The following is a 23,757-nucleotide window of genomic DNA, read 5'->3' as shown; positions in this document are numbered from 1 at the left end:
TACATACACGTGCAGTTACTTACACATGTTAATAAACAGAGGGGCCTGAATGTACAACTAAGCTCACTGCTGCTACATACTGTACAAAACTCTGCGGGGTCTGTGTATCGTCAGACAGCCATGGCGTTTTCGGACGAGACCCGTCAAACTTCTACAAAGCGCAACAGGTCATTTTTGTCTAGGCTTCTGATTGACCCCCTGTTAATTTGGGACGCTCCTAACAGCACGTTTTGCATTTTCATGTAAATAAAGATATTTTTAAAACGTATGTAGTGTGGACTGAATCATTTTTAAAAACAAAAGAAAATCTCAGATTTTATATGATCCCTTAATTATAATTAGATCTAGAAGTGAGAGTTCTAACCCTTCAGGTGCGCTGGCTCTGGAGTGTGCACAGGTCCTCATCAGAGTCTCGATGGTGTGGAACAGGTCAGCTTCAGTGATGTGGCTCACGCTGCGCTCATCCACAAGCAACAGTTTCACCAGCTGCATAGCGAACGCCACTGCCATGTAGTGCAGGCCATTCTCCATTGACTGGAAAAAAAAAAAGAAATTAAAAACATAAGAGACAGCTATTTAGATACACCAACAATACCAGTTTAATTTCACAGAAGAGGAGATGCATAAATGAACCATACCTGTGCAAGGTGCAGGTCATACTGCTGCATGTTGACCAGGTGATTTCTGATCAAAAGCTCCACTGCCTCCACATTGTACTTGTACTCATCACGGCACTCGATCAGGCACCTGTAACATTAAACAGCGTGTTTAATGAGACATTTTTAGAATCTTTACGAGCTCATGCAATTTCATCTCCTAATCACTTTTTTAGGGCCAGCTGAAGCTTAATCACGTCTGATCTATATTTCTAAACATGGTCTAGCAGCATATCCAAGTAAACAGATAGTAAGATAGTAGATTTGTTTAGCTGCCAATTAATTTTAAAAACATAGAGAAAATATAGGGAATAAATTAAATTTTTAAAAAAGTGTTTGTATATGTTTTGTTAAAGTCACTAATACTTTACAACTACACTTGTATAGTCAGAATTATGATATTATACAAAGGTTCACGTGTTTACAACAAACCTGGTGATTTGCTTGTTGCACCACTGGGACCCGTAAGCACGGCTGTCCTGCAGCGCTTTCAGCACCAGCAGGTGGCACTCTCTGTAGCTTAACAGCAGTTCAGCATCTGCACCGCTTGTGGCATCCAACAGACCTTCAACAGCCTGGAGAGACGAAATTAAAAAAAAAAAAAAAAAAAAGATTAAAATGAGAACACACAAGATTTGTGGGGGAAAACTCTTCCCCCCCTTAAAGCCTCAACTTTTGACTCAGCTTACCTTCTGTAGCAGGCCCAGTGCAGTGATGCCATCGCGGGAATTCCGTGCCATCACTACAGCCTCTAGCAGGCTGCGTAGGGCCTGGGCTTGTGGGTTCATGGCCAAAGCTGGAGGGATGGCATGAAGGTGCTGTTCCAGGTCAGAGATGCATTTATCGTAGATATGAGCCATGTCATCCGTAGGCCACGCCTGCTGCTGCTAATGCGCAGAAGGAACATGAGGATTTAAAAGCTGTAACATATTGGTCATATTTACCTCCACAAAAAAAAAAAAAAAAAAGGCTGACATTCACACCTTCATAGGCTGAGCCAGGAATCCAGTTGGCTGAGAAAGATCATTGCTGGGCAGGAAGCCTGGCACGTTGCGGGCAAACTCCTCATAAACGGCCAGCTGCTTGGGATCCACGCCGCCCACCTGCAGAAACAAAGGAAGGTTTAGATAAATATGATCTTTACTGGTCACCGAGCAAATAGTGACATACAAGTTTTGACTCGGTACACTTGTTACACCACCTTAAGGCGGATCTGCTCCGGCATGCGCTCTGCTTGGTAGGTGAGCACCATGGGGTCGCAGTAGCGTCGGCCCTCCTGACGAGCGTGTTTCCTCAGTTCAAACTCCTACAGAGAACACACAAACAGGTTAAAATGTTTGGAGCCACAGCAAACACAAAAATACACATTTGAAGCTAACTGAGGGCGAAAAAAAAAAAGTTTACAGTGGCCAATCTTTTGTCCATTTCTGGTCCAGCTTTCTCCACAGCAGTCTTCTGAATAAAGCAGCAGGCCAGCTCGCAGTTATCCTGAGCGATGCGGTTAGCCGCCTCATCCATCATTTCCCTCTGCTGGGGCGTCGGAGCCTGTACAACAGTGTCAGAGTTACACACAGCCTCAAGAAAAGAAACAGTATGTTGTATAACTGCAACTGTTGTATAACTAATTATGTAAAAGTTAAAACAGAAGGAGAAAAAAAAAATATATATATTTTTTTTTTAAAAGTGTACCCTTAGGGCAGCAGTGAATGTGTTTTTCAGATTGGCGGTGATGTTATTAATGAGTGGCTCTCTGCAGGTGATCATGGCCATTCCGGCAGTCAGATTGCGCATCATGTGATGAGCAGCCACGCGCATGTGCGATTCTTCAGAGTCGAGAGCAAAGTCCTTCCTGACGATCTGTTCGCACGTGGTCATGGCGATCTTGATCGAGCGATCCACCACGGGGTGAACGAGCTCCTGCACGGCGCGTTCAATCGCTTGCCTCACGCACTGCTTCAACTGCGGGTGTGCCTGCAGCAACGGGATCTGCTCGAGGATACAGAAGAAAAACAGCAACAGGTTAAAGATGAGAGGGATTCTTATTTAATAAGTTATGAAATCATATTTCATGGATGCACAAGAGTTGCCCTGAACCCGCAATGTTGAAACAAACCGTAAACGTTCCTCTGGGTCATCTCAAAACTCCCAGATAAATTGCGCCCTTTGATCAATAAATATAATGTACTTACATTGCTGTTGATGTTAATGTGCGGGGCCAGGCCTGCTAGTGCATACACATTGATGTCATGGTAGCTGAACTGTGGTGTAGGCGGCCCTGTGGTGGCTGTGGTCGCTGTGGCAGCAGGAACTGAAGGAGCAGCTATGAAGGGAGAGGGCAAAATTTTTTAATCTTGAATCAAGCATGCAGAGGGCAAGTTTAGCCCATAACCAAATTAAACCAATAAAAAATAAACAAAAACCTATTAAGACTATTAGTAATCTACACACACAAATATATATATAAAATAAAACTGTAAAGTTGCCGTGTGAACATTGATAATCTGGCAAGAGAAGCAATGGAACACATCAAGATGGTTTTAGGAGCCATTGTCAGTCTGTGCACGCACTGCGTAAAATCTTCTGAACGAACTTTAATGGAGGTTTTACAGGTGTATTTGGCAGAGCTTGAGGCAACACATGGGGTTTGTTTCATCGCAATCGGCAAAATGAGATATGCTAATTTTAAATGGAAAACGCCCTTATTTTGAAAAGAATTAATAAAAAAAAAAATTATTAGTTCATCTTAAAGTTGTCCTTGTTGTGCATTAACCCTCAACTGCTCAAACGTATAAAAGAGATTAAAATGCAAGTCGCTCTGGATAAGGGCGTCAACCAAATGCCTAAAAATTCAACAGATGGCGCTGTACATTTTTTTTTAACACTTATGACTGTTTAAACTCAAGTTTAGTTCTGCTTGAACAGGCACAAGTGCTAATAAGGTGTGGCACCCTTTGTACCTGAAGTGACTACGGGCAGCATTTCTTCAGGCGGCTTTGTTTCCTTCTTTGGTGCAGACAGCTGCTCCTCAAGATTTTTCAGCTTCTCCTTGTCTTTCAGCAGGTTCCCAGGTTTCAGGTCATTAATGTCCAGAGACAGGTTCTTACATAGCACCTCAATCTCAAACTTCAGGTTCAGCTGTGGTGTAAGAGCAGGAAATTATTAGCATTAGAGTTTTGAATCTGCAAATGAAACGATAATGCTCTTGATGTACATCTGCCTCATGATTTACAGACCTTCAGATCATGCTCCTGATGCAGCTCGGCCAAAACGTTCATGATGGCCATGGTCCAAGGGTTCTGGGGTCTGAAAACCTTAACACAAAGTTTTTTTTAGATTAAGCAAGCTGTCTGAAGGGAAGGAGGAAAAAAAATTAGCTCCTGCTACTGTATAGAAAGGTCTATTTAATATTTATGGAAGGAGAGTCTCTAGTTTAATGTTTGGTAACAGTTAAAGAAGTTCTTTATCATGGGAAAGTCTTAAGGAGAAAAGACATGGTGTTTTCCAGTTGACTAGCCGTTTTATTTTTGGCTATTTAACTGCATATCATTAATAAAACAATTAAGGTTGTGAAATGTCTAGAAGACATGTACATTTTTTAAAAAGGACAAAGTTTCATTCCTGCGAGCACGTTCGTAAGTCGGATTTGTTTAAGTCCAAAACAGCGAGACTTATACGACGTCGACATGAATATACAATGTAAAGCAAACCAATCCACTTGACTAAATATAAGCATCCGTCCCCCTTCCCCACACTGCCATCACGTGGCCAAAAACTGTAACTGCATGTAAGCCTTTTTAAAACATGTGACAGTAAAATGAAAGTTGTTTTAAATTGTCTTTCTACTTTTGTTGATTTTCACACTGAAATATTATTGTATACCAAAATACAATTGTAAGTATTGGTATCTGGTGCACTGCAGTGTCTTTTTTTTTTTTTTTGTGCGATAGATGTGAGCTACTTCCATGATTTGTACGAATGTGACACGAGTTTTTGGTAGTCAGGACTTGGTGTATGCCATTTCTTTTTCTCCTCAAACAAAATTAAACTTGGATAGCGTAATTTATTTAATTTATGTAACACCATGCCCTTGATTTTTGAATTCCTTAAACAGCCTTATCATCCACCACACAAAGCTAATGAACATACAGAAATATCAAAAGATAAATACCACACTACGCAGACTGGACTCCAGGACCTTTGCCACAAAAGGGACCACATATAGCAGCTCTTGCTGGCCTTTCACATAAGCCTCCAGTAAAAGAGATTTCAACTCCAAATCCTACAACGCCACATAGCATCATCAAGGTTAACAAAGTTTGTCAAATGATAAAAACTAAAAAAAAAATATACCCTATAGACACACAGACACTGATGTAAAGCACTCACAGTGTAAAGAATGGGTTTGTTTTTAGCCAGGGTGATCATGCCGAGCCAGTGGCCCAAGTTCTTCAGCAGGGATCGATCAGAGAAATTAGCAGCTGCCTTGTCGGAGGTCAGGAGTACCTAAACAATAAGTTCACACAAATAAGGCGATTACTGCATGGACTACTTTCCGTCCAAACATGTTTGAGCGCTTTATTAGCGCGTCACGATACCTTAATGTTTCTGTAGGTTTCGTTGAGAACCATCTTGACGAACTCTGGATTCTTCAGTGTGTCGAGGAAGTTTGAGTACAGGCTGTGAAAGTTTGGCTCGATGCTGACGCGCTTCATCACAAGGTACTGAGACACCCAGGGCATGAACTCTTCCTTCACAGTTTCCTTCAGCTCTTCAACCTACAAACATCAAAAACAAATTGGGGGGATAATTAAAAAAATAAATAAATAAATAAATCACCCATTTGTCTCACACAGAGAAAGCAACATGACACCAAAATCAATCACGGTTGTACCTTTTGAGTCATGTTGGACTGGGACAGGTTGTTGAAAATGAAAGCTATCTTCTCCTGAATGTTCTCCGGAGGCTCCACGATGCGTTCCGTTTGGTCTGTAGCCACCAGCAGTGTGTCGATGTTTGTGGTGTTTATCGAAGGCTGTGGAACAAAAGCAAACATTTATGACTTTCCAACATGCCTTCCGTCACCACTGTTTTAGGTGAGACTTTGGATCTTTCACTGTTCCTCCACCTCTGATTCTCAGAACCACAAAAGAAATTTATGAATGAAGAAAAATTTTCATTCGGGCCTCGTCCACGCATATGGAGAAATTTTTGAAAACATAGCTATTTTCCCCTCCTCTTTCAGGCTACTGAAAGTGGAGCTTTATGAAAAACTCAAATGAAATATTTTACCTTTTTAGTTATGACTATCCCAACACTTAATTTATTATGGTCGTTCATTACATTATTTGATGGAGTTTGTATCCTTATCGCACCATTAGAATAAAAACAGGAGCAATTTGTTCCTGCATCCACAGACAAGGTGCACCACGAGGGAAAATTTGGGATTGTAACCTTAAACATAATCAGTCTATAAATAAGACTTGATCGATTTATTTATTTTATGAACTGCAACAGGGGCCAATAAACATTATTTTGGCATGACACGACGGCTTATAAGACAAAACAGTCAACAAACTCGCACTCGTGCTTTACAATCCTGCAAAACTCGAATTTTTATATATATATACACGTAAAAACTATGTTTTCAGAAATGTCCTTCATGCGTATAGACGCGGCAGTAATCTTGATTTTACGTTTCCCAATAATTTCTACTCACTGGCATATCCTTCTTAAAACCTACTGCAGTGGGTCTGGTGATGGTGGTGGTTTTGGCGACGGTGGTGGTGGTGGTTGTAGTGGTCACCAGGGTGCTGGTTTGACCAGGCTGAGGGGGTTTAGGAGGCTGGGACTGGGCCTGAGCCTGAGCCAAAGCCAGGCTGCCTGGTGTGGTAATGGAGCCCTGCATCTTCACTGGAGGGTCACGGGATTGCTGTCCATACTCGACATACTGTACACACAACACGCACAAAGACGAATTAACAAGTACATTTATGTTGCAAGTAAATGGTGGAATTCAAATGTATAAAAAAATAAATAAATACCACAGAAATTCATATCAAATGTGACACTCAAAACAGTACCAGAGAGACATTACAAAGAGGAGGAAATGAATGTAAATGTTAAGCCAAAAGAGAGAGGAAACCCAATTACCTCCTGTAGATGGTGAGGAAACTGCATAAAATGTCCGATGGAAGCCAAGTGTTGACAATACTGTGGGTAGTCCTTCAATCTACAAAAGAAAGCTCAGCAATCAAGCACTTAAGTAACATAATTAATAGTTTGCCCCAATTCTACAGCTGCAAAAGTACGATGTAATGACATGCCACTATACACAACATGCAAGAGGAAGTCAGACCTACCTTCTTGTTCCATTTTTGAGTCTGTACATAACACAAATCCAAGTTTGTTTGGCTTCTGAAACTCTGTTTATATTTCTTTATAATGTCTCTCTAACCTTTACTCGTTGTCCCTCGAATCCCCTTACTCTTTTATTTCATCCTCGAGAAAGTGTCCTAAATCACATGCACCTCAACTTTTGCACTGTGGATCGAAAACCAGTTATGTACATGCATATGTTCTGCATGTTATGACGCATGCACAGAACATCTTTGTGGCACATTTCAATACAAGTCGCCTTTTGGCATGGTTTCTAAGTCAGTCAGCCATGTTGGTTTGAATGCTGAATTGGTTGTTTATTCGTAAGTCCGACAAAGTGAGCCTTGTACGACTCTGACGTACAATAATGTAGAGCGTGAAAAAGGCAAACCGGTTTGGTGTTTTGGTTCCACATTATACTCTCGCGAGACTACGCCTTCAAAATGGCGAGGAGAATCCTGGTGACGCAGCGGGGTCAGCTGACCTCGTTTCAAGGCAGCCCCGGCGAGACGTTGAGGGGAAGATAACTATGGTGTTTACTGCGCGCTTGAACAGACTGAAATCTATCGTTGAGTATTTTCCAAAAAATTTTAATTATCAGGACAACTTTACAGGAGAGACTTCATTATCGTGCTCCTGGACTGATTCGCTGAAACTGGTAAGGCCGACTCAATTCTCCTGCAAACCCCACACATTCACTTGAAAAGATTGTAGATAATTTTAAAATATTGGTATCTGGTGCACAGTGTCTTTTTGTACAGTACACATGAGCTACTTGCACGATTTGTTCGGAGTTAAGAATGTTCGTAGAACCGGGGTCGGCCCGTTCGTATCTGCGAAATTCTTAAAGTCAGAAACTTACTGTACACATTGATGAGTGGGAAGTACAAAATTATACACCTGGGAGGCATGCTTTTAAAGTATAAAAATTAAAGATGGATTGGTGCAACAACCCATCATAAAATGCTACCGTCACCACTGATGTTAATTTGACAAAAATGTGTTTCTTCGCTCTTATAACAAAATTTTACCACACTTGCACATCTATAAAAAAAAAAAAATCCATTTGCATAGGGAGCATATGAATTAACATTTTAAAACTTGTCCTAGAAAAAATTTAAAATCAATCAAAGTTAAGAACTTAAAATCAGAGCTGTGGTTAATTACCTACATAAAATCTTAATACGTACCTGTTCTTAAACCGATCCAGAGCAGCGATGCCAAAGTAATACATTTTAGAGCCGTAAGGTTTGCGCAAAGCTTCCAGGACGTATCTTAGGGCGAGGCCGAGGGCCATGTAGGTAACCAGGCCCTTTTCGATGATGCCCCCAAACAGGCAGGCGGTGATGTGCAGCTCTTTGTCTGGATACTGAGGGAAGAAACGGTACTCTTCAAACAGGTTGCGAAGCATGCAGTTAAACACCTCCCGCTCCCGCTTAATGTTCGAGTCCTTGAACCTCTGCAGCATCTCCAGCACCTGAGAGTGAGAGAGGCAGGTATGAGAAGCATCTCGTTATATTTTCTGTCACACTTGAGGGAAAAAAAAGTAAATATGATTAAGCAGCGTGTGTAGTTTTCAATGCTAAAAAAATAAAACGTCTACTGCCTCACCTCATCCACAGACATGGTGGGGTGAGGGGGGTGGTTATAAATTCGCTGGAAGTAGCTGTTGGCCTCGTCGTCAATCTCTTTACTAAAGTGCTGGTTTGCCTCGGGCCACACCTGAGAGAGGTCAGCTAGAAACACAAAAAAAAAAAAAAAAAAAAAAAAAAAAAACATTTAAAAATCATTTTATGAGCTAAATAACCTTCAAAAATTTAAACATGCAAATAAGCCACTAATTCTTCAAAACAGCTTTTGTGAAATTAAGGGAAAAAATGTAATCCAGTTTCGAACTTCACACCAAGCTGGTTGCTAAAATAAATAAATACAGCGGTAATGCAGATTGATCCGTGTTTCTCCTTTTAATTGCGTACAGTTTTAAAATTTTAAAACTTTTGGTAAGCGAATGCCCATTAGAAGTTCGATGTGGGATTTTCTAAATTTGGAGGAAACACAGCTGAGCCTCCAGGCTCACTCAATCCCAAAACCACTTAAAGATCTTCAACCTACAATGCTGGAAGGTGGGTGGGTTCAGCCCTGGTGTGCTCATCTTCCGTGTGCCAAACGGGTCGCTGCTCACTGCTGGCATCCCCAAGCCTGAACCAATCCCACTTAAGCTGCCTGAACTCAACGGACCTGTCCAAACAGATAATCACATGTTAAGAGACGAGAGCAAAGGAGCGGCAACCCTAAGAGACATTTTCATGACTGATCAGTTGAATGAAAATTACCACAATGACATGCAAGGTGATTGCCAGAGATTAGGTTTTCTGCTTAGCTGAGGGCTTCATAAATACATTTAAAGTAAGCTTCTTCATAAAAAAAATTTATGTTTTTACTGGGTATTTTAATTTGTTTATCTAAGTAGTGTCTCACCGTCAGGACCAACTCGCCATGTCAGTAAAATTGACACTGATGATACTAATCGCATGTTAGAAACAGTTGAAAAGTAAAAAGTTAATGGTGGTTTCTGATAGAAATATGTCAGAACGTACGTATGCATGTATGTACATATACGAGACTTACTAAAAAAAATAAATGAATATTCTTTTTATGTAATGACTTGCTTTCTACAATAAACAATATCATGCATTGTAGAAAGGCCTTTCAGAACCATAATGTGTGTTATACTGCCCCGCCTAACTTAACAGGAACAGTATGATAGAGTTTTATGTTCTGCGTTATGGGCTGTAACCATTGAACTGGTTTTACTGAAAACTTTATCTGCTGCTAAATCCGCAGTAACAAAAACCCTCCACAACTTTCCGGATTGCAGACTTCAGGTTTGGAGAAGACTAAACTCCAAGTTTTTCTATGCACACAGGAAATTCAGTATCTCGTTTGGCAACTTTTCTATTATCATAGATTAAGCCCATGGTATTATACCTGCATGTTTATGCAACGTTCTTTCTCCTAGAAAGAAAAAAAAAATGCTTAGCCGAAGTACGTCTTCTAAGCGATGAATTTATAGTTTGGCCTTTTGGCAACTGTATTATCTGGCGGGTGCACTGATGCACATGTCATGCAACAAAATACAGCAAACTGTAACAAGTAAAATCATGGGCAATGTGAAGTCAGACAAAAATGACCACAGTTTAACCCTTTATAAAAAAAATTATAAAAAGTAACTTGATCTGTATATACTTTGCTCAGATCGGAGAAAATGCACTGACGTGGCCAACCTGTACAGACCTTAAACAGCAACAGCACAACAAAAAATTACCCCTGGACCTCATTTAACTTCAATCCCATCTAAATAGGGCTTTCTAATTCCACCCTGATAAAGCACTGAAATTTACCACAATTTTTTTTTCTTTTTTCTTCCCCACCCATACATGAGCCAAAATGTCTCACTACACAGTTATTCTCTTTAGAAACCATTAACATTGAATACAATTCATATCGGACTTGTACATACTTATTCTATTATTTTTATCTTGTACATACTTTTAATTCTTATTAGTTTTTTATTATTTCTTAATCTGCATAGTTTGGAGATTGGCACAATTGCATTTCACTATTGTATTTGTACAACCATGTACGTGACAAAATTTTTGAATCTCTAACAACGAACAAATACCTGCACAACTCCCTTTCTTAGAAGATCAACCCCCATATCTAAACACCACCACCTGGATGGCTTGCATAACACTACAGGACCTGAGAAGCTCTTCTGTTTAACCTGACCTGGTGTGCACTTCTGACAAAACAAACATGACACTTTAAATGGTTGTGAAACCAGTTTCCTATTCCTGCGAAATACTGATACAGCTAAGCATATAATTTACTACAGTTCAAAGTATAAATATCAGACACTGTGATGTTCTGAAGCTGCACCTGGGAGCTGCGAGGAGAGGCTGCTGATACCCCCGAAGGCCGTACTGGGGTTAGGGTTGGTCAGAGGGGGGAAGGCCTTGGCAGGGGACTGAGGGTTGCTGAAGGCCGAGCTCAGAGGTGTGGGGAAGCCTTGCATGTTCTGCGTGTGGGAAGTGGCTGAACCACCCAGATTGAGAGAGCCCATCGCAGTGAGAGGGTCCACCTGAATTAAAAATCACACAGTAGAATGGTCACTCTGTCGTTATCGTACCAATGATGAAATAATGCAAAACTGAAACTCTGACAGCAAGACCTTACCGGGGAAATAGCGTCCAGACTGCTGGTGCTTGGCGCCCGGCCCTTTGGCATGACTCCTGGTGGAGGCTGGCGAGCTTTGTTCATCACATTGCTACAGTTGGCCACCATGGTCAGGATTGTCTCGGACAGCTCTTGCGACACACTCCTGGAAAAATTTAAGTAAGCAGAGACAAGTCAAAACACATTTCATTCCCTCACATTTGTGAGTGTTGTATTTTGCACACTACATGACCTTTAACATGCCTAACCAAGCATTTTAATTAATAAAAAAATAAAGCCCACGCTGGCTGTTTTGGGTCACATATTTATCGTCAAGAGATTCAAAACAGTGTATTGCGTTCAGGGTGAAATATTGAATCCTCTTTAATCTGCCATATATTTCTCACCCTGCACAAGACTGCAGACAGGCCAGCATGGTGGCCAAAGTTTCTGGGGGCAGTTGTGCACTTTTTGGCTGGTCTTTTTCCGGAGCTAGTCCTCCCATGATGGTGGGACAACGTCTCTTCAGGAAAGTCACGCATGCCTGAATGAACGGCTCCTAGAAAGAAAGAAAAAAAAAAATCAAGTACTTTTACATTCGCATCGAATTGATCCTGCTTACAGAACTGACGTGCGTGTACGTGCACTATACTTACCCCATGCTCTCGGATTTTATCGGTCAGCCATTTGTCTAATTTGAGGTATTCGCGGCGAGAGGCAAGTGCAGCAAGATCAATAACGAAGGCAAACGGAGTACTATTTAGCAGCATTGATAGAGACTGAAATGCAAAAAATAAAAAAAGTTATAAGTAAAGATGGCAAGTTGAAACTAATTTATGCTTAAAGAATGTATGGGAATGTGGCTGCACCTTCAAGTCCTGAGCCACGTCCAGAATGCGCGAGAGCTTAGCCTGGTCATACTGCTCCCCCCTCATGTACCACTCTGCCATCGAGCGCATGATGAGCTGCCGGATGGATGGCGACTGGCCCTAAACCACAGAGCAAAGACTCACTATAAGTACAACTGGAACTTTAAGCACATCTGCATTAATCAATCTTGATTTCAGGCTTAAAACAGCAACCAAATTAATATTTTGAAGACACATAATTTAGAAGATGATTATGCAAGACACGCATACATCGTAAAAGTGGAAAGAGGCTGGTTTACAAGTTGGCTTAAGTTTCTAGGCGTTTTATTTTAAACTCACTCATGATGTTTTGTCTTTCAGTCTTTAAAGATGTTCTCAGATTTTTAAAGTAATAATCTGAGGTAATTTGGAAGCAAGAAGACTGAACTCGACAGCGCTCGAACGTACCTGCCCGTGCCAGGCGTAATGTAGGATGATTGCAGAGTTGGGGTGGTTGCCCAGGAAGATGGGCATGAGCGTGGAGATGAGCTCGTTGCGCAGGTTGTGCCAGGACGTGCTGATCTGCAGCAGCGCTAGCACGAGCATGTCCGGACAGTGCTTGATGGGGAAGCTAAACAGTTGCTTTACCTGCTCGTAGTGGCCCACCTCGGACAGTCGCAGCAGACACTCCACCAGGTCCAGGCTTTTCCTGTGGGGCAACAGGGGTCACGGTTTAAAAAAATATATATTTATACATACATCATAACTAACAAAGTCCCACCACCATCTTGGCAGGAGAACGATGGGGGGAGGGGTGTAACAGGGAAAAAAAATTGAATTTCCTAAACCTCTAAAATACATTTCCTTGAACATGTTTATTCTGAGCTGCTGATACAGACCATGTTGCTATCTCTTTGTTGTCATCCTCAGGTGGAGCTTTGAGGATGTCAATGACGACGGTGTGACAGGGGTACAGACCGAAGCAGAACACGTCCGGACTTATCAAGGATTGCTGGATGAAGGAAAGCTGAAAAAAACAAGCATAATGTAACTGAATTAAAAACACTTACTGTGAGTGAGGTAAAATGAGCTGAACTGTTGTATCATTCTTTAAGAAAACATTTAAAATACAATTTCAGATTAAAATTTAATGTTGTGCTTAAGAGTTTCCGACATCATCCAGGATGCCACTCAAACACCTGATAGCGGCTCTGTGGCCACTGGCACCTGCTTCAGCTCTACCTAAAGACTGAGGCACACCGCTTAAACAAAAGACCTTTCAAGTATCAACTTTTACATCAACACCAGCAATCAGCACTGGTCTTAAAAGATACATGACTAAAAAAAATATAATAAAAATTCTAAATGGAGATTCTTCTAAAATCAGCAACCTGCCGTTCAGGCATCGTTTTCCTCATGAATATTCACATCAGGCCAAAGTAAAGTCAAGCTGCACTATGACAGAATACCAAAGAAGCAGCACAGATATGAAAGAAAAGCATTAAACGCAACACCTTGGGATCTCCGATTAAAAAACAAATACAGAAGTCCTGCCGGGGGTTGGAGGGTGTTTACAGGGAGGCGTCAGACCTCACACACTGGTGTATTTGGGATTTCTGATGCATCATGTAGAACTAAAGTTCTAATTACTTTTAAGAATATGTAAACTGTACTGCTTCCAGAATATGGGAACGACAACACAAAAAAGTAATTAAAAACGTCTTATTGTTATTATTGTTTACAGAAACATCCAAAAACCACCATTCAAAAAATTCTGTATAGTTGCTGAATTAAATAAAATTCAGTTTGTCATATTGCCTAGATGCTTTTTTTTATTTAAAAAAAAAAAAGGATGCGTCACTCTAAAATGCACAATCTTGACTCAAATAGTTTTTATAAATAAAATGTCAGCCGGTTCTAAGAGCTACCCCCTCAAGTACTTTTCAGTCCTGTGGGAAAAACTGGCTCATCCTAACCTGTTGAATCAAGGAGCAAAGTGAACCAGGTGGTCCTCACGGACAGACTTGTCTAAAACACAAAACGTGTCCTTTACCTACACCCGACACTCATGAGGAACAAAATGTGTTAGAAAACTGACAAACCTGTCCCTCTGCATGCTTCCATGGTCGGTAGATGAGATCGACAGGGAAGACCTCCATCTGACCCAGACCTTTCTGAATACCATGCACTACGATGTGCAGCCCTTTACTGTCCCGGATCATGAAGCCTGCATGGTCCAGCTCATAGGTGACCTCTTTGAAATTCAGATTTGGGTTCTTTAAAAAATAAATAAATAAATACAAATAATGATAATGGTGAAGTGGATTTTATCACAACCGTACATTTTTAAGTCGTCTTTCATAAAATACTAATAAATTGGACTTACAAACTCTTTCACTACATCAATCAGAACGTCTACATTCCAGGTGTGTGGTTGAGAGCTGTCGCTTTTGTCTTTCCCGTCACTCCAGATGCCGCTTCCTGGAGCCGAGACGGTCTGCAGAGAGAAAACCCCGATTAGTAAGGCGACCAAAATGTGATTGGTTGTGTTGTGCACTTCAGAGAGAGGCTACGAGTTCATAAAAATATATATAAATAAATAAAAATGTACCTGTAGTGCAATTCCATCAGTAAGGCCTGAGTGAGTGCGAGCCATCATGCCCAGCACTCTGGCCACCTGGCTGGCGGTCACCTCACATGGTGCACATTGCATGATCAAGTTCCTGCAATCTTCAACACTGAACACACACACAAGCAAACAACATTATACCTTCACGTAGAGCAGACCGATACATGAACTTGTTGAAAGTGGTGGAAAAAAAAAAGTGGGGTAAAACGTACCTTGCACAAAAGCCATAGCCGAGTTCTTGCATAAGATCCGCAAGGGAACTCCCCATCATGGTCTTTGCTAACTCCCCAGAGTCTGGTAAGATCCTGTCCATGAGAATGTCCCGTTTCTCAGGGTACAGCAGTGGTGCAAGCACCACAGGGCACCGCTCCTGCGGGAAATCTGAAACACAACAGGAGCATGTGTTAAGTAACACAAACACACACGATACTGTACGCTTAAGGTTTAGGAATTAAACCTCTCTAAAACCAGTAAGGCTGCTCACCTCTGCACAGTGTCTTGAGAAATGCGTCGATCTGTTCTTGCCCGACTCCGCTGGAGCCTTTCTGCCCAAACAGGAGGTGAGAGAGCAGCAGGTGCAGAGCCTCTATGGCAATGTCCTGGAAGCCACCTTCCTGGCTCCCTCCGAGGTCGGCGTCCACGTATGAGCGCAGGAGGTCCGGCAGCTTCTGCTTCACGAACTGAGCCGCTAAGGTGCACAAAAAGAAAGTACTTTTACACTTGTGCAGTGTGTAAATTATTTAAGCATTGCATGTTCTTCAACTACTATGACGATAAGAAATGGCAAGACACGTACCAAACCCACGAAGGTCTGCGTTACTGGAGTTCAGAAGAGCGAGGGCAAAGATCACCTGGTCCGACACAGAACATATTATCAAAACGTGCTAGAGATCAGAAAACGGCTATGAAACGAGACTGGATGTCTGTCTATAAATGCTTGTCTTACCTCCTGAACTTTGCTTAGTTTAAGAACTTTACTCAGTTGAGGAAACAAATGAGGCGATGGCTTCAAACTCTGAGAATATCACACAAAAAATAAATAAATAAATATCCATGAACAGTGCATATTAACATGTTTGGAAACACCGAGCTGTGTCTTAGAAACAAAAAATAAATAAAAAAAGACATACCTTCTGATAGTGCAGAGGATTGTCAATGGCGTAGCAGAGAGTTGAAATAAAATTTGGCTTTGTGATAAGGGACACACACTCTTGGATCAAAAATTGTGTCTGGGGACAAAAAAATAAAGTGCATGAGATTAAAGAGAAAAGAGGCGTGGTTGACAAATTTTACTAAGACTTAAAAGTTATTGAGCTATCGCAAGCTCTCTTTTGACATTTAAGAAAATTTAACTGTAAGGACTTTTGGACTTTTACTCAAGTAAAAATGTAAGAGAAGGACTTTTTATATTTTTTTGTTGTTTTTACACACGGTACCTCAAGTTCAGGATGTGTGCGTTTCCCATCGCTGCGCAATACCCTCAATAACTAAAACTACCCTCAGGAAACTTTTAGGGGGGGGGTCATGGTCCACACATTTTGTGCCATAGCATGTTTGCTCCTCAAGTAGTTATTTTAACTGCCCCCATTTTCTCACATAACAGGCAAAACCACCCAGGACAAAAGACTAGTTGCATAATGCACAATATTTGGTGTGTGTATGTGCGCATGTGTGTGAAGAAGTCTTCCTCAAGATATCCAAGGCAAGAGTGCTCATAAGCCACATCATTATGAGAAGGCATTTGGAAAGAAGTTCCTCAGCTCATCTAATCTATTACATGAGTGACTCACACATTAGATGAAAAAAAAAAAAAAAAAAAAAAAAAGACAGTGCTACAACAGTCACATGATTCTGCCAGATCAAAGCTTACTATGCAGAACAAAATGACCCAAATGCGGGAAGCAGAAAATGCCCCGGGGTTCTTGTTTGCCCTATTCTTGTTTTAATGTGGAAAGCTGAAGAACGTCTACTTTTTAAGCCTCCTGAAGTCAAACGTTTTTTGTTGCAGTTTAGTCATCATTATTGCTTTTGGTTGTATTTAAAACACTTAGGAGGCTTGTTTGTTCGTTCAATCCCAGATCAGGGTTCTTTAGCAACCTGTTGAGGATTTTACCCTACATTGTGAAACACATGGGGCAAAACGACCTCGAATGTTTAAAATAAAGTTACACAAATCGATCAGCCAGTGGCCGGGCTTCAGCAGAATATTTTTTCCCTAGTTTGCAATAAAGTGTTCCTCAAACTGAACAAACTGAAACGTTACCTAATGGAAAATTGACCTTATAAAACCCAAAAGAAACATGAAAAATTATACCACCCCCCCCCACCCACAACCAATGTTCTGCTATGAATAAAAAGTTTTATAGAAAATAACCACAAACAGGCTAGAACATTGAAAACATAAGGAGCATGTAAAAAATGAATTAAATTAGATTAAACATAATTCACAATAATAAAAATAAAAAGTTACCTGGTGGAAATCTTTGCCACTGCTTTTACCATCGCCACTGAAATCCACGTGGGAAAAGAGACAGCGTAACAGATGTCTGTCTGCCTCAGGGCCGTGACGATTCACGATCTAAAGAAGAGTGAGAACATACCTCATCCTGCGTTCATCACAGCATTAACATTAACAAAGAAAAGTTCACAGATAAACATTTACGGCCTTATCGGGAGTGACCTACATTTTTATCTTGTTATACATCTAAGCAGTTAGGGTTGAAGGGACTTCAACAGAGGCTCAACAGCGGCAACTTGGTGGTGGGGTTTGAACCTGGGACCTTCCGATCAGCAGTAAAGTGTCTCAACCACTGAGCTACTCCTCACCCTTTTAGCATGTGATTTTAATCATTTCGCTCACATGGAAATGTGCGTCATTTCTACAGTAACTAGCACTGTTAATATTAACTCTAATACATGTGATTAATCTAGAAGTGAACGCATTAAAAAAAAAAATTTATTAAATCATATGACCAAATTGGACCCTAATGGCTTCCCATAATCGCAGCGCAGTTAGCCAGCGTGTAAGATAGCAGTACGTTATAACTGTACGGAAAATAAAGATGACAGAAAATTTCACCAGGTGCGCTGAACAGCAAGTTTAATTATAAACAGCTTCCTGATGGAAGTTTGGATAAAACCAAAGTTGGGGACCTAAGCTACTGTCACCCTACTGTTTTTACACAAGAACACAAACCCAGGACTTTAGAGTGATCGCTCAGGCAGCCTGAGACGAGACTCTAGGTTGTTGATTTTTCGGATCTGAGGATCGGGGTTCAAACCCCACTCTCGGTGGGCTGCCACAATCCATAATATCCAGCCGCTGCATGCAGCGCTGGTCCCATTTGAAGGATTTTAGTTGAACATTAGCTAAAATGTTAATGTTTGAGGTATTATAAAACTGCACAATGTTTCCTCTGACCAGTTCGTCAAGCATTTCTTTATTCTAACATTGCACGTTTATAATACGATAAATATAATTTATAAGTAAATCTAAAGCATTTAAAAATAAAGTTTTTAATCCTGGACTAGGACTTTGATTAACTCGATTAAATTTTGAATCAATTTACAGCACTAATGTTAAACACTTCTCTCAATGCATCAACATAACCTTATAAAACTACATACAGTTTTTGGGTCGCTGAAAACAAAGCTTTGTGAAAAAAAAATTCAGGATGGATTTTTTTTTTCCTCCCTTCAGCAGGCACAGGAGAAAACTTTCTCTGTTGTTCTTAATCGTACTCCATCCACGTGGTACAAAGTGAACCGAAAACGAGCCCCAAGTTCGATATTTTACCTTCTCTGGTACTCAGTGTTTTTGGAAATTACTAGTTTTCAACCAGGATGGGTTAAAACAACACTTACTGTGCACTGTATAGTATTTAACAAATTTTAGGTTCACTTCATATATATGGGGTGAACTCAGGCAAGTTTGCATTATAAAACTCACATGCTGTATCTCTTGCTGGCTGGCTCTGTAGTTTTTCTTGGTTAAATTGTCCACCAGGTAGCTGATTTGAGACAAAGCCAGCGAGAGCGAGTCAAGATTCATTGCTGGTCGGGGCGGAAGCAGGCGGCCGAGCCCGGCGCAAAATCACCATTATTCCCCTTTAGTCACTTCGGTGGTAGGTTACTTCTGCTCCCCTCCCCCCCCACAGGCGCCCAAGTGTCCGTGTGTTCCGGCAAGGTCCGTCTCTGTGGGTCGTGGTCCGTCGTGCTGTGCCTCAGTACAAGTCCGGTTTTGACATCTGAACGCATTTAAAGAGGGGAGAAAGAAGACAAATATGAATACCTTTATAGAAATTAAAAAAAAAAAAGTTACATCAGAATGAAACGCATAAAACGATGTAAACCTACAAAACCTAAAGCCAAGGAAAGAGTCATTGAACGCATCTTTTTATTTCCTGCGAAGTGCTTTTATTTTCTGTTGCAATACACTACAACAATACTGCACTATACAGCCCCAGAATGCACTGCAGTATTTTGTTTGGGTCTCCACGCTGGTAGGAAACATTTTACAGTCAGTGCTGAGAGTCTTACAATGCCCGACACCTATTGGTGGTTAGTCATCATAATGAGCGATGGGGCGATCCTATTAACAAGGAGGAAGAATGCGTGATTAGCAACGTTTTAATTACGTCAGCAACACGTAATTAAAATTTTGCTATAAGCAACAGACGTGGAATCCAAGCAGAAGTCGACTGCACACCTTTGTACATTGCTTCATACTGGGTTAAGACATTAGCGCTTTTCTATGTGCGTTTTTACATACTATAATAACGGCTCAAACAAATGCCAACCAATGGAGACTGTGTTAAACTTCATTCTTGTACACATTTAGTGCTACAGTACGATTTTGACCAAGATGATACTTTCTTCATATGGAGACGCAAGATTAGCATTATATTAAACTTTTTAATTATAGTTAATTTTGCCTGCTGATATGACTTTTGTTCAAATCTAGATCAGTGTAGGTTTAGGGATTGCATAATCTCTATAGAAAATGAAAACTGGAAGTCTGCAGCAGGAAGCAACATTAATAAAATAAAATAAAAAAGAGAAGTGAAGACAAACCACACAAAAGTACATGATCTAAATTTGCTCCTTTTTCTAAAGCAAATTGTTATAAATGCTGCTTTTAAAAAATCTTACAACTAAGCATCTTAAATCTACAGCAAAAATATACATCATTTTATTCTCATAAAACAATCACCATATTTACACATTTAGTCACCATAGTTATGACCAAGATCATAGTTTTCTTTTTCTAAGGAGAATAGCATTATATTAATCTTGTTTAAATAAAAAAAAGAGAGAGAAGCGACAAACTATACAAAAGTACATGATCTAATTTTACTACTTTAATTTTTACAAATTGTAAGATTTTTTTTTTTATCCTACAGCTAAGAATCCGAAATACGCGTTTAAATGCATTTGTTCTTTAAAAAAAGATATGGTCTGTTTAAAAAAAAAATTCCTCAAAATGTCTCAAAAAAAAAAAAAAAAAAAAGCAGCTCTCAAAGTAAAGCTAGACAAACGCGAATGGCAACACAAGAGGCACCACTTACACAAATCTGAAACATCAACCGGCTTAAGAAAAAACAACATTGGCACTGATGTCACTTTGCAGAACTCGAACAAAGCAGCAAAGCTGACTCAGCACAGACTGCTAATCCTGTGATTTCAGTCCACTGTATGTGCATATTCGAGGTATGATCCCAGTAAAATCTCTGCCAAATTCCCTTAATAACTTGTACTCACTGTGTTCGAGTAAACAACAAAAGATTTACCTGTGAATATAGAAACTTGCTACACTCTGCCTCATGTCATCAAATCAGCGCAGGCTGAAAAATAAGCCTACAAGAAACACCAACACTCTTCAAAGTGACCTTGATGTAGTTAGTGTACTTATTCTGCCCTGCCCCACTACCGTATTTTTAGCCTTTCCATGAGATTTGAGTTTTACGCAGTCGTTGTCTGGGACAATTTTAGACTAATTAAATGTTTTTACAGTGAACGCTGTAGTCGGCTCCTCCGATCTCCTGTTCAAGGCAGGACTGTTGTGTGCGGGGAATCTTTGTTGTTTTTGAACTGCAAAGGTGAAATGAGATCTGTGTAAAAAGTAGAGCTGACATTACAGACCGAAAGTGTACAATTTAAGATGCAGCCACTAAAAAAAGTTAACATATGAGACAAAAAATTAATCAGAAAGGGCATCAAATTGGGGAGACGGCAAGGTTTGAAAGCCTAAAAAGGACAAAATTAGCCTGTACATGGTTAAGAAAATTGTGTTTATTATTAAAAGCAATGATATGCGAGGAATGTTCGACACTGATCAAAAAAAGATAATTGCTTTGTACAACATATTACGGGAGTTTTCAAATTTTTTTTTTAAGTTCTTAAACCTGTAAAAAACAGTTGATTTAGATAAATCATAAATCTTAATGCCAACAACACAAATTCTAAAAGCTTATAATTGGACTGAATCGAACTGACTGTCCATCTTTGATTCACAGCTCTACAGTATGCATGTATGCCAATGTCGTTGCGGTACCCATCACACCACCTGAGCCCAAAACACCAGCATCCTTCTCCAACAAACACACCATGATAGCTTTGTGTCTATTGCAAGGTTCAGTGAAGTATGAAACGCAGGCGACATGTTCAGGTCTTCTTTTTAACAGCTTTATAGCGCTAAAGCGACAAAGGGGAACAAATCGGACATCATAAGTGTGCTAAGCCTGTTAACCTGAGCTCATTGTACTAGAAATCTGTCCAAAACTGTGCTTATGTAATTAAAAATGCAGTGCCATATTAAGTGAGTAGCGGTCAGGTTCGTGTACACCACAATTACAGGTGGCAATTGAAGCAATTGGCGACTCATGTTCGAATTGAAAACAATTCATAACCACAAATGACGTTAAAAGCATGCACTTTTCTGTGGCAATTCTGGGACGCGTTTATTATCAACAGTTGTTGATTTCACACCGGAGATACAAATTTAAATACACCAAGTGGAAGCAGTTAACCCCGCCCATCCCTTATCGCAAGGTGACATAGGCTACACTCACATTAATGGTTTGAATCAGATTTTTTTTTTTTGATCCCGAGTCACTTTCATATACGGTTCTAGATCGGATATGTATCGATACATGGTCCCACGACTTGAACAAGAAGGGCAGATCGAAATACATGCAACTTTTGCCACTGCGCATGCTGACATCAATCAATCAGTGCCGGTAGTCCAGGGATTTCATAGCAGTGCATCAACAGCTGTTAAAAACAGCTAAAGAAAAAAAAAAAAAGAAGAAAAAAAAATATCTACACCAGACTAACTGCTCGCCATCCTCAAGAGCAAAATCACAAGCGTTTTTTTTTTTTTTACTTTAACTATTAAAAAAATAAAATAAAATAAGTGGTAACACAAATGATGCTTTTTCACAAGAAAAGACGCATCAATGTGCAAAGTTAGAAAAAAAAAAGTTATTTTTAGTTGTCGTCATTATGAACATGAACCATCATGACGTGAGAATCCAATCTGCCCAAAAAACAAAAAGGAATTGAGCAACATGCATTTTAAAATGTAAATGCAAACATTCTTCATATTTATGTTTTGCTACATTTTCAAATTGTTACATCACTGTGTGCTGTCTGGATTGAAGTTTTATGACTACAAAGGCAAAAGAAGAAAAAAGTATCAGAGTAAATTAATGCAATATAAATAGGGCTTGTATTTTACATCTGGAAGGCCAAAAATACCAGAAAAAGGATCATAACGCTTACCTAGTATTGATGAACAAATTACTGGATATTGCTTTAAATTTATGGCAAATAGAACAAACTAAACATGTGTTAATCAGTAAGTTTTAAAGAAGTAATAGATAGTAGTAGTTGTATCTGAAACAGTAAAAACACAGACCTGGAACAGCACACACTGACAAACACTTTATACTTGTATGCTGAAAGTGTTTACAAATAGATGATTACACATGCACCAAAATGTCATCAAGACTACGGTCAGTGTAGTACGTATACAAATTAAGAAAAACAAACGATCAAGCTAGCATTAGTGATGTCTATTGTTCAGACCTAGCTTGCTAGCTAACTCGGCTTACATGGCTAACAAGCAGCTTTAGCCAAGTTAGCGAGCAGGCTAGGCCAGGTGGCTGAGCTGAATATTATCAGAATATTAGACTAGTTAGATGTAGCTGTGTCTAATATTAAAAATGAAATATGGGGCATATAGTGCGATATGACATTTAGCTGTGCAGCTAAAAAAAGAAACGTTTAAGCTATTTTTTAAAAACATATATACAAGTAGAGAGCTAGCTAGTCAAGCTAGCGTTCGGGCCTAATGTTACCTCACTGACTAGCAAGAGAAACTAAACACCAACAAAACCAAAAAAAATTGATTTTGTTGCAATAAACGGCTTTGTTTTTTAGTAAGTTTTAAAAGTTTTTTTGTTTTGTTTTTTGTAGTTTCGCTACGAGATACAGGAAGCTAGGCTACACGCTCACTACCTAGTTAGCATTAGCAAAGTGCTGCTGCCATGAGCTAACATTAACGCAAGGCACTGGAAATGTTTGACAAGACAGCTCAAAAGAACAAATTACCTCGAAATCATACAAATTTACGGGTTGGTGATCATTTTCTCCGATATTTCTCGTCTCCAACAAAGGAAAAAATAGATCTCAAAAGGATTTCCTTTTTTTAATAAAAATAAAGATGTTGGTTTTTTTTTTTTAGCCTCCCCCAGTTTCTATTTGATTTTTCAAAAATAAAATGGCGTCTGTGTCACAGACTTGCGCGTGCCCGAGTGCGGCAGTCCTCTTATGCACGCGCCCGAGCGCCGTGACACAGCAACCTATCAAATGTTGCGCTCGCGCGGTTCACCCCCCCCCCCCACCCACCCACCCTCCTCGTCCTCGCGCCGCTTCTGTCGCGCGCACGCGCTCCGAAAAATAACACGAGCTAGCTAAGAGTTTGTAGATATACAGTAGTTGAAAGGTTCAAGCTAAAATCATCTGATCTTCA

General features: G+C 40.1%; 1 protein-coding gene across 5 annotated transcripts in view; it reads right to left on the bottom strand.

Annotated features, from left to right (window-relative positions):
- The window catches only part of cnot1 (CCR4-NOT transcription complex, subunit 1), a 29,172-nt gene extending 5,633 nt beyond the window's left edge, over positions 1-23,539 (bottom strand). The window contains exons 1-38 of one of the 5 annotated variants that reach the window (XM_053505401.1): positions 23,337-23,539; positions 18,673-18,970; positions 17,194-17,301; positions 15,854-15,952; positions 15,670-15,738; positions 15,520-15,574; positions 15,208-15,411; positions 14,936-15,104; positions 14,706-14,832; positions 14,481-14,591; positions 14,197-14,370; positions 12,994-13,121; positions 12,563-12,803; positions 12,116-12,235; positions 11,903-12,025; positions 11,654-11,805; positions 11,268-11,412; positions 10,971-11,172; positions 9,144-9,269; positions 8,643-8,767; positions 8,222-8,508; positions 6,807-6,885; positions 6,373-6,603; positions 5,548-5,688; positions 5,252-5,431; positions 5,043-5,159; positions 4,825-4,935; positions 3,890-3,967; positions 3,614-3,791; positions 2,846-2,976; positions 2,346-2,642; positions 2,061-2,201; positions 1,858-1,962; positions 1,640-1,759; positions 1,346-1,543; positions 1,089-1,231; positions 639-747; positions 365-534 (exon numbers count right to left, since the gene is read on the bottom strand). In XM_053505401.1, the coding sequence (XP_053361376.1) occupies positions 365-534; positions 639-747; positions 1,089-1,231; positions 1,346-1,543; positions 1,640-1,759; positions 1,858-1,962; positions 2,061-2,201; positions 2,346-2,642; positions 2,846-2,976; positions 3,614-3,791; positions 3,890-3,967; positions 4,825-4,935; positions 5,043-5,159; positions 5,252-5,431; positions 5,548-5,688; positions 6,373-6,603; positions 6,807-6,885; positions 8,222-8,508; positions 8,643-8,767; positions 9,144-9,269; positions 10,971-11,172; positions 11,268-11,412; positions 11,654-11,805; positions 11,903-12,025; positions 12,116-12,235; positions 12,563-12,803; positions 12,994-13,121; positions 14,197-14,370; positions 14,481-14,591; positions 14,706-14,832; positions 14,936-15,104; positions 15,208-15,411; positions 15,520-15,574; positions 15,670-15,738; positions 15,854-15,952; positions 17,194-17,301; positions 18,673-18,774 (5,396 nt within the window). In that variant the 5' untranslated portion in view covers positions 18,775-18,970; positions 23,337-23,539. Of the gene's footprint in view, positions 1-364; positions 535-638; positions 748-1,088; positions 1,232-1,345; positions 1,544-1,639; positions 1,760-1,857; positions 1,963-2,060; positions 2,202-2,345; positions 2,643-2,845; positions 2,977-3,613; positions 3,792-3,889; positions 3,968-4,824; positions 4,936-5,042; positions 5,160-5,251; positions 5,432-5,547; positions 5,689-6,372; positions 6,614-6,806; positions 6,886-8,221; positions 8,509-8,642; positions 8,768-9,143; positions 9,270-10,970; positions 11,173-11,267; positions 11,413-11,653; positions 11,806-11,902; positions 12,026-12,115; positions 12,236-12,562; positions 12,804-12,993; positions 13,122-14,196; positions 14,371-14,480; positions 14,592-14,705; positions 14,833-14,935; positions 15,105-15,207; positions 15,412-15,519; positions 15,575-15,669; positions 15,739-15,853; positions 15,953-17,193; positions 17,302-18,672; positions 18,971-23,336 lie in introns of all 5 variants that reach the window. The other 4 variants (XM_053505403.1, XM_053505399.1, XM_053505400.1 and 1 more) reach the window with 4 other exon arrangements.
- Between the last annotated feature and the right edge of the window lie 218 nt (positions 23,540-23,757).

The sequence above is a fragment of the Clarias gariepinus genome, chromosome 10, assembly GCF_024256425.1.
Source record: "Clarias gariepinus isolate MV-2021 ecotype Netherlands chromosome 10, CGAR_prim_01v2, whole genome shotgun sequence".
Lineage (NCBI taxonomy): Eukaryota > Metazoa > Chordata > Actinopteri > Siluriformes > Clariidae > Clarias > Clarias gariepinus.
The sequence above is the reverse complement of the archived record's forward strand: the minus strand, read 5'-3'. Positions and strand labels throughout refer to the sequence as shown.